The 13,997-nt window shown below is 47.3% G+C and overlaps 1 protein-coding gene across 1 annotated transcript; it reads right to left on the bottom strand.

Annotated features, from left to right (window-relative positions):
- Positions 1-1,823: 1,823 nt before the first annotated feature.
- Positions 1,824-13,511, bottom strand: LECT1 (leukocyte cell derived chemotaxin 1). Its single transcript, NM_204810.2, has 7 exons — positions 13,403-13,511; positions 12,438-12,575; positions 10,716-10,856; positions 8,927-9,040; positions 7,150-7,303; positions 6,073-6,281; positions 1,824-3,721 (listed from the first exon to the last, which is right to left on the bottom strand). The coding sequence occupies exons 1-7, from the start codon at positions 13,472-13,474 to the stop codon at positions 3,506-3,508; spliced, it is 1,044 nt and encodes a 347-aa protein (NP_990141.2). The 5' UTR covers positions 13,475-13,511; the 3' UTR covers positions 1,824-3,505.
- Between the last annotated feature and the right edge of the window lie 486 nt (positions 13,512-13,997).

Here is a 13,997-nt window from a genome sequence, read left to right as displayed (position 1 = left end):
CAGTGCTTGTAAAAGATCAGTTGAGCCTCTCAGAAGTGAATGATGGATCAATTTGAATTTTGCCCTTTCTGTGCAGAGAGATTCAGTCCGATGTGCAGATCCATTATTTGCCAGCTGTAGTTTTATGGCCGTGCATTGATAAAATCCTGCCCTGAAAATGAGAATTCTGAATTTATTTGTGCTGAGACAGGTGTGTGTTGTAATGAGAGACACATCCCTTCCAATTCCAGCCTCTTCTTTCTCAGTGCAGACAGAGGGGGAAGATGACTCCCATATGAAAAAGATGAATTGGGGGAAGAGACTGGTTCGGTTCTTCTCATCAGTGGAGGGAGAAAGTGTGCTATAGGTTGATAAAAGAGGAGACTTCTGCCATCACATCTCTTCAGCCTTTTTGTTGTTGTTTAAAGTCTATTTTCACGGTGCCAAGGTGAAACTTATCATCTTCAGCAGTGTTGGTATATGCTGCTTGGTACTCTAAGCCTCCACTGTTGGGCACACTGCTTCATCTCTATATGCTGTTGGAGTGTTGGTCTCATTGCCACTGCTGTGCTGCCTCAAAACTTATTTGTGTCATTCCTTTTTGAGAATACTTTTTTTTTTTTGAAACCTTTCTTTAGCAGGAGACCTTCTTTTCTTTGAGTATGTTATATAAAGCAAATACTAATTTAGATTCAAGAATCATAGAATGGCCTGGGTTGAAAAAGACCACAATGATCATTGAGTTTCAACCCCTCTGCTATATGCAGGGTTGCCAACCACCAGACCAGGCTGCCCGGAGCCACATCCAGCCTGGCCTTGAATGCCTCCAGGGATGGGGCATCCACAGCCTCCTTGGGCAACCTGTTCCAGAGCGTCACCACCCTCTGTGTGAAAAAATTCCTCCTAATATCCAACCTAAATCTCCCCTGTCCCAGTTTAGAACCATTCCCCCTTGTCCTATCACTATCCACCCTCATAAACAGTCTTTCCCCCTCCTGTTTATACACTCCCTTCAAGTACTGGAAGGCCACAATGTAGTCTCCCTGGAGCCTTCCCCAAGCTAAACAAGCCCAGTTCCCTGAGCCTTTCTTCATAGGAGAGGTGCTGCAGCCCTCTTATCATCTTAGTGGCCCTCCTCTGGACCTGCTCCAAGAGCTCCTTCTCAAGTCCTTCCTTTACTGGGGGCCCCATGCCTGGACGCGGTACTCCAGTTGGGGCCTCACAAGAGCCGAATAGAGGCAGACAATCACCTCCCAATCCCTGCTGGCCACCCCTCTTTTAAAGCAGCCCAGGACACAGTTGGCCTTCTGGGCTGCAAGCGCACACTGCTGGCTCATGTCCAGCTTCTCATCTACCAGGACCCCCAAGTCCTTCTCCACAGGGCAAGGGGTAATATAGTAATTAATATATCTATCTTTCTTACAGTCACTGGAGCTTTCTTGACTGCTTGCACAGGAGCATAAGATATATGTGACAGTGAGGCCCCCGTGAAAGATGTATTTTGACTTTTCACATGTTTTGTCTGCCTATAAAAAATACTGATAACACGCCTTTTGTTCAGGAAGCTAATTTGAAGGCTGTACAGACATGGAAATAATGTGTGTTTTTTTCTGTCTGCTGAAAGTCTTTAACTGGCAGAAGCGGGTAATGAGTTGCTTCAGGATGACCCTACGTGCAAAAAGTAGCAACAACGTAGTTCATATATATATAAACACCTTTTATTCTCTTTCCCTTAAGTATGTTTTCACTTACTAATTGCCTCGCTTTCCTCTCCAGACAGTTCTTCAATGTGTACTTGAAGGTACCGCTGCACTTTCTGATCCAAAAAAAGCTACAGGAAACAATTGCCATTTTTAATGTATTTGTTTAATCAGCAGTAAAAAATAAAAAAAATAAAAAAAAAAAACCCAAGAAGAAAGAATGATTTTTCTAAGCATATGAATGGCGTACTTCTAAAACAACATAATGATCAAGGTCATTTGCTTTCAAAAGAGCAAAAACCTCAAATGTAACAGGCCTTGAAATCCCACTCTAAGAAGTTTCCAGTTGGAGTATTTCAAAGCAAGTTTGTTCTTGAGATTAAGGGAAGGTGAAGCTTATCTATAATAACAATAGGACAAAATACTGAACTCTATTCTCATCTTCTCTCGTTTAACACTTTGCTTTTTAGATACGCTGTTTAGCATTCTGCATGAGGTTGTCTTTATTTTCTTTAAGCCACGATTATGTCAAACTAATTCCTCTTTTCTGTGTGATGCAGTGCTAATAACATTACTAGGCTTGCAACATCTCGGGAGCTGTTTAGTCACTAAAATGAATGCTTCAGAAAGTGAACCTTAAAAGATTGGACCTTTTTGTTTATCATGCCTGTGTAGATGGCTCCGTGAACTCAGGGGTGGAGCTGAGGATGTCGTATGGATGAAGGCAGTATAATACTTCTAATTTTGTTCAAAGACTGGGAATCCTAAGTCATACCATCTTCAGCTCAGTACCTTCCGTAGAGATTTAGTACATAATAGGATCAATCCCTCTAATTGCAGAGTTTGCCTGGGCAACAAGGGTGAGGTTAAAATCTTTTTCTCCTCTCATTTACCAGTAAGCAATCTCTCTTGTAGGGAACAGAGGTTAGCTCCAGCGAAGGCCAAGGAGCTGGCACGAACAACCGCTATCCATGTGGAATAAGGAGGGGTTGTAATCTTGTGTCAGAAGTGTCTAGTTCAAGGGTTTATAAATAACAGTGGCTCTCGTAGGTTCGGAAGGGTCTTGAGACTCTTTGGCCTGCAGTTGGGTGTAAATACTTTTGCTGTAGTCGCTGGATGGCAGATAGTTGTCAGACACTGCGGTGGTATCATGGATACAAGATTCTTGATGCCGGGGCAGCTTTGATGTTGGGATGTGCGAAGGGTTTTGATTCTGCAGCCACACAAATTCCATCCCACAGCCCCTCTTCCTGCCGTTTGTTTCTGATTAAACACGATGCGAGCTTTCCCATGTCCCCTGGAGCAGCTTTGTGGGAAAGGTATGCTGTAATTGGTTTATAACCATTCATAATGACCTGGCAGCCCTGTACGGATAGCAACGGGGAGCGACTTAACTTGTGATTTATTTAGGTAAGCTACGTGGATGAAAGGTATTCCCAAGTGTACAAGTTTAGCTAGTTGCCTAATTGGACATAAATTTTCACGTCTAGCTCAGAGAGAGGTTTTTGTTATGAAAGTCAGAATTTGGATTTATGAGCAAGCTTCTAGACTGCTAAACCAGTTTGTGAGCGAAGTTAGTGTTGTCTGTTCTGGGGTTTCTTAGTTTGCAATTCAGCGCCCGCTAGGATACTCTTTGTCATTGGTAAAGCTAATGGCACCTTAATTTAAGAGTTTATTTACACTCAGAATACCTGCCCTTGCTTTTAGCACAGTAATGCGCGTTTGGATTTAGAAGCCAGGATTGGCCATGCTGCTTTGGTCGGAGTCTTTCATCAGTTTGGCGTTGTCAGGCTCCTGCTGGCTTCCTCCAGGAGCCCAAAGCTCTCTCACACAACGCCCATGATGCGAGCGACCCACCAGCTGCAGGGCATGATGATGCGGCAGGCGGTGCGGCAGCCCTGGTAGTTGTATGGCCACGGGTAGTAGCCCAGCAGAGGCTCACAGATCCTCTGGCACTGCGTGTAACTTCGCCTGCACTCGATGCAGCACACGCCCAGGTGGTCCAGCATGGGGTCAAAAGCCATCCCTTCACCTTCCAGTTGCTGAAACACAAAATGTTAGCGTTATCAGCTCTGAAGCCTTGGCTTTGAACTGCGCGGCGCTCCCACTAGCTGACCTGTGGACCTTGCTTTCTCCCTTTTGCTGTGCTTGGTAGAGATGTAGAATTGGTGCAGTCACCCATGTGAAAATGTTAAGAAAAAAAAAAACACAAGGACCTCTAACAGAATTCGTTATGATTCTTCAGTCTTTGCAAAAGATCCAGCAGCAGTAAGACCCCCAAGGCATAAATGTTAGTGATGGAAAAGACTTGAATATAGTCACGGGCCTTTCATGTAGATGACCACGTCTGAAGCTTATGCTGTGCTTTTAATGGTTTTTTATGTTTTAATGTGCTTTTTTTTTTTTTTAATTCAGAAAACTTCTCTCTTGTCTTTCTTTCAGCTTTTTTCCCCCAGTGCCACACTGAGTTGCTTTGTGGACAGTGGGATTTCTGCCTGTTCTGTACCTGACGGTGTGCAGTTGCGCGGAACACAGCGTGTATGAAATATTTAAAAGCAGGCAGGTTTTTGCCTTCCCCCTTCAGAATCATTTTCCTATTTTTTGGGAGGAAAAAAAAAAAAAAACCTGAACTACCAAACAAACTGAACATTCTAATTTTGAAGCTAAATTGTTCTTTTTTTTTTTTTCAAGAACGCTTTGAGAAAAGCAGCAGCAGCAAACAGCAGATGCTGGCATCTGAGTTGGCCCTGAGTGTTTTTCACTTGGAAACCAGCAGCACACTGTAGCAGTGGGGCACAGAGGATGCATTCTCCTCTCCGGGTTGGTGTGTGGTGCTGGGGACTACTTGGTTGAGCCTCAGGCCTTTGGAGTCTCCTTCCCCAACCTGATAGCAAGGGGAGGGATGTTGGTTCCCTTGAGTTTTCCTCCTTGGGTTTAGATGCCAGCAGTGTGAGCTTCTGCACGAGAGCTCATTGTCCAAAGTCCCTTTGTGCAGTGGGTGAGAAGGAATAGTTGTAAGCATGATTCCTTCCATCCTGGGGGAAAGAGCTACAACATAATTAACGGTCCTTTGGAATTAAACAAATCTGCCTCTAAGGAAAGCTCGGCTACGGGCATCTATGGAGTAACTGCTAATGAAGGTGAGTCCTGCCCTGTAGGATAGAGGAAGTGGGGGGAACTGGAAGCTGTGGCTCTGGCATGTATCCCAACTGCTCTGCTGCTGCTCCCAGAGAAAAAGGGAACTGGGGCCTCATGGACTTCACATCAGTGGATGCAAAGAGAAGCTGAATTCCACTGCCATTGCTATTCTACTGACCTCATGAGAGTCAGTTTAGATCCACTTTATTTGGAGTGATTAATTTGAGTTTAATTAAGGGATGTCAACTCGGCAGAATGCTGTCACAGCATAATGATCTCCTGCTGTTGCATAAATGTCAAGTCAAAGCTGGGACTTATTTCCAGAGCAGGAGGCATTTATCTTGTAACAGTGTTGTATTAAAGTGACTTACTCCTGCTGCACCAAATGGTGGGTGTAAATTCTTTGGTGCTGGTGCACTATGCTAGAAGCTGCCTACTGTATGGCCCCTGCGTGCTGCCTCAGAGAGCAGCAAAGGTGGTCATCTTCCATGTGCTACTGCTGCCTCTGAGAAGGTTCTCCATGAGCTGCTTGCCAGAGAGCCTGTCCTCCTGATGGGGAGAGCAGGCTGAGGGAGTAGATCTCTCTTTAGGAGGAAACTCTTTGCTATGAGCTGCCCAGAGAAGCTGTGGGTACCCCATCCACAGAGGCACTCAAGGCCAGGTTGGATGGGGCCCTGGGCAGCCTGAGCTGCTGGGTGGCACTGTTCACGGCATGGGCTTGGAGCTGGATGTGCTTTAAGGTCCATCCCAACCCAAAGCATTCCATGTTTTGGCTTAACCCCTAATATCTTTGAAACCAGACACAAACTACCACTTTCTTCTTCTCTAGGCGTCTGATGCTGGTTTGTATTTGAGAGCATGGTATGAGTCCTAGCTACTAGATTCATGCTTTGCCAATAAGTGTTGGGGTATAGCTACCTGATTAAGACCAGCTTCTAATTTATCATCCTCTAGTACTTCTTAGTGGGCCTTGGAGCCCTTCAAAAGCAACTTTTCATCATCTTCTCTTGATCTTGCCACCTCAAGCACTTCATCTTGCTGAGGCTTAGTTAAAACTAGGGTTGAGGGAGGGAGAAGAAGATTGGGAGAAGACCTATTTGAACTTAAATGTAGACATGTTTCACTAGTCTGTACTTCATGGAGAAAAACTGAATGAGCCAAGCATGCAGATTTAAATAAATAAAAGACAAAACCAACCGTGTCCTTAGCATTACCTGTCCACCACAGCCTTGTGCTCTGTAGTGCAAATACTCACGTTGTATGGGTTGTCTGGGTTAAGTGTTTGATCGCTTTCTTGCTGCATTGGCCTGGTTTCATTCGACTGGGGGCCAAGCTCTTGAGTCAGCTGGGTGGGGGTGGACCTGGTGTTCACCTCTTCAGCAGCAGCTGCTCTGTGTTCTGCATCGAAGTTTGACTCGGACTGGCGTTTATTTCTCTTCATTTCTCTCCTTTCTCTTTGTTTATCTGAAGAAGTAGTCATATTTTGAATATATATCTTTGTATTTATCCACAGATCCAGATTTCAGTGGTGTGTTTGATAAAAGCTAGGAGAACCAGGGGGGGGAAGACCAAACAGCAGAATGGAAAGCTTGATAAGCATCCCAATGGGAGCTCCTTGCTTTCCTGTGCATTATAAGCAACTGATATCATTCCAAAGTGGGGGTGAGGCTTTTTCTCTCTTTCTTCCCTTGAAGCTAAGCAGGTGTAAGAAGATGCTTTCAGCTTCCAACATGGTCACTGATGTTACCTCAGCAGCAGCTGCCAGCACTCACAAGAGCCATCATATGTGCTTTTGTGGCAGACTGGTGCCCTGTTCCCAAGTCCAGGTGGTGAACTTGGTGGGAGCTGCTTTGATGCTGCTCTTTTGTTACCCAGTAGGGGAAGTGCAAGGTCATGAGAAAAATGGAAGATAATGGCAGCTTGCTTGGATCCCCAGGCGCTGTCAAATGGTATTTATTTATTTTCCCAGTGTTTTAAGGTTAGGTGGTCCAAGGAGGGATAAATCTTTTCAAGCCCTCTCTTCTCCTTCCAGACCTGGGATATACCTGGAGAAGTTGCCATCACTCTGGTAACTCCTGAACACCTCTGCTAAGCGTGGCCGTGTTTGATGACCACACTTCCACCCAGGGGTGGCCTCCAGGACCTCACCAACTTCACCTATCAAGTTGCCAAGCTGATCCCTCTACCAAAATCTACTGGAGAAGCGTTGGGAAACACATCCGGGCACGATCTCAGATCGGTAGTTTGCTGGTCCCCAGCCCTTGGCCAGCTGTGGCATTCCAGCTGCCTGAGCAGTTTGATTCTAATACTTTTGAAATACAAGAAGCGTTACCTTTGGGATATGTAGGTCGAAGCCAGAAAATCGGAAGATCCCCACAAAGCTCTAAAATTTTGGGGCTTAGGAAACCGTTGTGCTTGATGGGCTCGTCTGCAGCCACCCAGATAAGAGAGTTTTCGTCAAATCTAACAGGCATGATTTCATCTTCCTGCAAATAGAAGAGCACAAATCCTTTGCTAGTTCAGTGAGCGGCCCTGTGCCTGCCTGCTGCTAACTCTTGGGCATCAAACTGTGTAATCATCAGCTGCAACTAACACTGTGCATCCTTTATTTCATGAATGTGAGCTGATTGGAGTGAGCCAACCTGCTGTCAGATTTTGCTGGGGTTGTGGTTTCACCCTTTTCTCTTTTAGAATACTTTTGCCCCTATGTATGAGTGATCTTCCAGGCCCGAGTGCCAGGATTTCAGTAGTAATACTCGTGAGCACCCACCAGCTTCAAGGGATGAGCAGTGAAATAGGCCAGCCAAAAACGAGACCCTGTTCTTCTGTCATGCCTGCTCTCATCTGATGACCTCCTAAGCTACGGCTCTGTTTACAATAGATGTTAAAAAAAATAATAAAGTCTTGCTTGCAAGTTTTGCAGAGGAATACGGTACGAGAACTGGTGCAGCTTCCAGTTTTAAGTCAACGTGATGGCTCTGATTAAAGGTCTTGTTCAGTAAAAGCAATTCAATTGACCAAAAGCTTGAAGTGCAAGTTAAAGAAGCCTGCCTTTTTGAAGTGTACCCTGCAGGTTTTTGGTTTGTATCTTCAAAGTAACGTAGGCAAATGCCAGTGATTGATTCTTTAAAGTCGTTAGTTCAAAGTATTATTTTACATAAAATGTGTAAGTATTTTATAGCAACAGTGAAATATTAAAAGAAAACCAACTTGTGGATCATGAAAACCAGTATGATTTCAAAGTTAAAATTCTAAATTGCTTCCATAAAAGTCATCGAAACTCGTTACATAACTGACTAGATCAATTTATTCTGTCAAGTTGTTGTTCCTTTAATGTGTTTATTGATTTCTTTGTAGGTCTCGAGCCATTGAAGTTCACTATCCAATCCGTCTACTGAGAGCGGCTCTTGATTTTTTTTTCTCTCCCCCTTCAGTTTCCATCAGCATCAGAAATAAGAGAATCCACTTTTCTGAAATAAGAATATCCTTTGTTTCTGTTTTGAAATTACCATGACCTGTGAGCGGGTGGACTTTGGGGATCTACACGAGTTTATTTCCACCGGCTGTTTTTATAGTCAGTGTTGGTTATACGTGCCGTAAGGAAACACTGTAAGTGCTCAGACGTGTGTGCTTATCAGAGGGAGAACTGCCTCTAAGTAGGAAAATAAACACTGCTTTGCCACACCAGTCATTCATCTAACCAGAAAAGTCAAGCACCGGGGAAGGGCCTTAAGCAACCGACTTTATATGAATGAGATGGGAGCGGTTTTTGTGGTAGCTGGATGAGTGTTGCAGCTTTTGTGATGCTGGTTCTGTGAAATTTAGTCAACGCAGTGTTCTAAAATGAAGACCGATGCAGGCTGAGTAGGTACATTCTTAATGTTTACTGTTATTTCTTCTGAGTTAGATGAAATTTTGCAGTAACATTCAATATTTCATGAGCCTTGGTAGGTGGAGTTGCTCTAGTGTTGGTAACCATTCCGTTGGGCTCTATCCTTGTCTCTGTTTGCATTGCTTCCTCCATGCTTCCCCATCGCAGCCTCCTGCCCAGCCTTTCCTCATGTCCCCAAGGCCCCCTGCTCATCCCCCCTCATACCACTAGCCCTTACCAGGTCAGAGGACAGGCTGGCCTTGGTCATGGCATCCACCTCAGGCACACGAGCTTTGGGCTGGGCCTTGATGTAACACTTCTCTCCTCCAGCAAATCGGATGCCGGTGATGCCCTAAGGAATAGGAGAGACATTCGGGTGCAACCCTCCGTGTCCCCCTGCCCCATAAACCCCTTGTGCTGCCCCCCCAGCCAACGTTGTTGCTGAGTTTCTAGTCGGAACATTGAGTCTTATTTAAAAACAGACACACCAGCACACTCTGGGACTTATCCTAGAGTGTGCTGGGAGCAGCTCAGCATTGCCGAATCACAAGATCATGAAGGTTGGAAAAGACCACTAAGATCACCTAGTTCAACCATCACCACCACGCCCACTGAACCATGTCCCCCAGTTCCACATCTACCCTTAAATCCAAGTCTTTGCTGAGCATGCAGTCATCCGAGTTGTGCCAGTCAATCCAAGGATGCTAATGTAAATGCTTGGCCTTTGGAAGTGCCTTTCTTTCTCCCTTATGTCCATTCTCAGCTCGAAACCCAACTGGCAGCATCCCTTTGCTCTTGCTGAGCCTTGGGACTGTGATCAGATTCAGCCCTGGTAGATAGCAGCCACACTTGGGGAGCTGATCTGACCCAGCTGTTAGGTCAGCCAGCAGCACGCCTGGCAGCAATATGACTTCAGGATCTCTCTGTTGAGCTGGAGCCTTTGTGCAGATGTGGAATAGTGAAGAGGAACAATGAGAGCTTGCTGCAGGTGCCCTTATTCAGCTGCTATTAATGTTGCTATGGTGATGTTTGCTAGAGATTGGTAAAAGCTGAACTCCAGCTGCTGGGCAAGCTGGGTCCCCAGTCTCCTGGCTTGGATTTGCTTGTATTTGTAGAGAAGCTATGGAGCTGGATTTCCTCTGCTTTCTAGAATAGGGAGCAGCCCTCCTGGGGCCTGCTGGTGTCCTTTGCTTTAGGTGCTGCTTTGACTTAGAGAGGACTTTGAAGTTAAGTGTTTTGCACCTAAGAACATTAACTACAGCACCTTGGTCCCATAAAAAATTTCTGCAGCATTGCACAGACAGACCTTTCATAGAATCACAGAGTGGCTTGAGTTGGAAGGGACCTTAAAGCCCATTCAGTTTCAACCCCTTGCTGTATGCAGGGACGTTACTTGTTAAAACAGGCTGCCCAGAACCCCATCCATCCTGGCCCTTATTAGCTTGGGTATGGTGCAGCTCCATGAGCAGCTCACCTGGTTGCTATGCTGAGATTTGGCACCCATGAGCCCAGGCTGGCTGCTGAGCCACCGTTCCCAAGCAACTTGGGTACCCAAATGCATTTGCTGCTGGACCGAATCCCTAAACAGAGCATATCTGACACATGGATGCAGAATTTGTGCTGCACGCCTCTGTCCCCTCCCCTAGGCCTGACCCAGGCTCCCATCCTTGATCTCAGGGCAGAGAGCACAATAGAAGTTTGTCCCTGGTGTCAGCTTGGCTTACTGGGTTGATTTTGTGTTCGTCAAGTGGTGACGTTTTGGGTCAGAGGGGGTATTTCTCCAGTTCAAATCCCACAGAATCATGCAAGGGCTGTGACGCAGCCTGTCAGAGAGTTTTCCTACTGTGCTTCTGAGGGCACAGATGTTGCAGATCTATTTCAGTGACTTGAAGGCGTGCGTGGAGCCAAACCTGATGCAGCCTAATCCATGTTGGAGAGGACCGGCTGGGGCCAAGGAGCTGATAGCTGGGACAGTGCGGTGTAGGCACTGGAGAGAGGGCTGCGAGGGACCCAGTGGCAGTACTTACAATCTGGAAATCATGAACTTCAACAGCCTCTTCACTCCCGCTTCCTGTTTTGAATGTCTCTAAGTTGTTTCCGGCATCTATTTCCATCGATCCGTCTTGCACTTTTCCATTAATGCTCATGGTGTAGTGAACGTTGTAGACCTGGAATAGATAACAAAGCAGTAACGCGCTAACGCTGTGCATTGTCTTCTTCCTGAACCAGGTGGTGGGTCAATCCGATGGTCATGACCCTACTGGCAGAACTCTAGCATGGCTGAGGCTGGCAGGGCCCTCTGGGTCCCTCTGCACAGGGCCACATGATAATGTGCTTTGTAGAGTTCCTCCCTAAGCACTTGCAAGTCCCAAGCTTGGAGGCACCTTGGAAAAATGCCTCCCACTTTTCCCGATCGACCTGGAATTTGACTTTGAATGTTAATGACAGCTCTGGATACGACAGGAGTTGAACTCAGTGATCTTCATGGGTCCCTTCCAACTTGGGGTGTTCTGTGGTTCTATGTTTTGCAAACCAGGATTCAGATGGATGGAGCAATATGTAAGGGGAAATTGTCCTGCCGATGCACTGTGTCCCTGCCAGCCTATGTACACACGCATGTCATAGAATCACAGAATGTCCTGGGTTGAAAAGGACCACAATGATCATCGAGTTTCCACCCCCCTTCCATGTGCAGGGTCGCCAACCACCAGACCAGGCTGCCCAGAGCCACATCCAGCCTGGCCTTGAATGCCTCCAGGGCATCCACAACCTCCTGTCTCCTTTCAAGAGCCTAGAGGATGGCATCTGCAGCCTGGCTTAGAGGTCAGCAATGTGTCTCGTCTCTTTTTTTGGTGTTCAACCTCATACTTTCTCTGACTACCTGCATTATTGCTACGTGCATGTGTGTATCTCCCAGGGAGCTCTGCTCTGCTGCTGGGACTTGCACAAGGACCTCCTTGATGGGACTGCAGCGTGGCTGGAAGTTGTGCAAATCTTCTTCCAAAGTAAACCCAAAGATCCGAACTGTGCTAACGGAGCAACCTAAATTCAGGTGGGCATCATCATGCTTAACATACGTTTTAACCCAAAACTTAGGTAAACAGAAAGTGAAATTTATATATTGACATGGCATAACACTCATGATGCTTCTGAAAGTAGATTCTTAAAGTGGTCAGCAACTTCTTAGTTTTGTTCTTTGCGTACAGTATCTTTTACCTACCCCAGAAAATGTGAGTAAGAGAACGTACCATGGCTTTAAAAGTTGTTCCACAGCTGTTAACCATAAATGCCTCCATGCATGCACCGTCGCACAGCCCACCAATGGGCGAGCTGATCGTGGGTTAAATATAGCACTGCGCACATCGGGGTCCAGATGGGATTTGGTCTGAGCATGCCGTGGTGTGGGGAAGGAATGTACACGTTTCAATGCTGGTTTTGTCCTGAGGGCTGGAGTTTGCCCGGGATGTGAATCCCCAGGGAAGGGCTGGGCTTGGAGTTTGCTGAGAATGCGTGAGCAGAAATCAATGTAGCGTCTGTGCTCCTGGAGATATGTTGCACATTCAGTAAGAAATGTGCTTCCAGGAGCCTCCATCCCCGCAACCAATAAAGATCATTATTGTATGTTTGTTTTTTAAGTATGGAGAAGAAAAAAAAGACCTTCTTAAAGACCTCTTTATCAACCCTGTCATGCAAGTTTCCAGCCCGTGCCCTGCGTTACTTGCAGCCTGTACCAGGCTGGCCGTGCTCACCTGCCTCTCAGTGGCTTTCCAGAAGTAGAAGGCACCGATGGCCCCAGCCAGCAGCAGAAGGGCCCCAGCGATGAGCACTGTGGCCCCTGCCTTCAGCAGCCGCCCTGGCCCCGGAGGGGGCACTGCTGCCGTATATGCCTGCAGGAAGCACAGTGCTGGAACAGGAAGCCCGACTTGGTGGGACCAGTTGAGGTCCCCATCCTGAGCCAGTTGTGATGGCCGCCGCGTCCCAGCCCGACCCACTGGTTCTGACCCACCCGACCCTTCCTGACCTGACCCAATCCGTCCCGTCCCATCTTAATACAGCTGGTCCCATCCCAACTAATCCCGTCTTGTCTAAACACAACCCAACAATTCAGTCCTAATCTAGTGAATCCTGTCTAATCCTAACCTGATCTGACCCACTGCATCCTGACTCATTCCAATCTGACCCATCCCAACCTGACACATTCTGTTCTATCCTGATCTGTCCCACTGTGATCCAGCTGAACCCAACCTATCCCACCTTATCCCTCTCTGACTCATCTCATCCCAAACAGTCCCATCCCAATCTGACCTGACCCATTCCAATCTATTCCATCCCAATCCAACCCATCTTATTCTATCCTGACCCATCCCATACCGATCTAAGCAGTCCCCTCCTGACCCATCCCATTTCATCCTGTCCCAGTTCGACCTATCTCATCCCAAACCACCCCTGCCCCATCCCGATCCAATCTGTTGTGTTCCGAATCATCCCATCCCATCCCATCCCATCCCATTTCATCCTGTCCCAGTTCGACCTATCTCATCCCAAACCACCCCTGCTCCATCCCGATCCAGTCTATTGTGTCCCGAATCACTCCATCCCATCCCATCCCATCCCATCCCATCCCATCCCATTCATCCCATCCCATCCCACCCCATCCCACCCCATCCCATCCTGCCCCATCCCATCCCATTCAGCCCGTCCCGGTGACACTCACGGGCGGCAGGCCCTGCTCCACGTCTTCGGGCCCCGCTCGGGCGATGGGTACCTTCTCCGAGCCCTCGACCATGGCTGCGGCAGCGGCTGCCCCCGGCTCCCCGCTCCCCGCCGGGCAGCACCGCCCCAGCCCGGCCCCAGCACCGCCCCTGCCCGGACAGAGAACGCTCCGCTCCCTCCGGGCCGCACCCCCGGGAGGAGGGGAGGGGGGATGTGGGGCCCAGGGGCAGCGCTGGAGAGCTGGGAGGGGGAGTGATGGAGGGGGAATGAATGTCCACGTAGTGAGTACCGCGCTGGGCTGCTGTGGAGAGGTGCCCCTATTACTTATTATTACTATTTACTACCCTCACAGCGGTAGCAAACACTTTTTATTTTTATTTTTTTGTTATTATTATTTTAAATATAATAGCTTTTTAACTACATTGACATGCTTGCCAAAGGAATCAGCAGATTGTGTTTGGATTGAGGTGTTGGCACAGCGCATTCGATGGCTGCCCCACGGGAGCACCCCAACATGGCACGGGTTGAGCTGCCCCCAAGGGGACACACAGAGAACAAGGGGGGAAAGTTATCTTTTCGTTTAAAATGGTCACAGA

Source organism: Gallus gallus, chromosome 1, assembly GCF_016699485.2.
Source record: "Gallus gallus isolate bGalGal1 chromosome 1, bGalGal1.mat.broiler.GRCg7b, whole genome shotgun sequence".
Lineage (NCBI taxonomy): Eukaryota > Metazoa > Chordata > Aves > Galliformes > Phasianidae > Gallus > Gallus gallus.
Note: the sequence above shows the minus strand (reverse complement) of the source record. Positions and strands in the feature narration are given on the sequence as shown.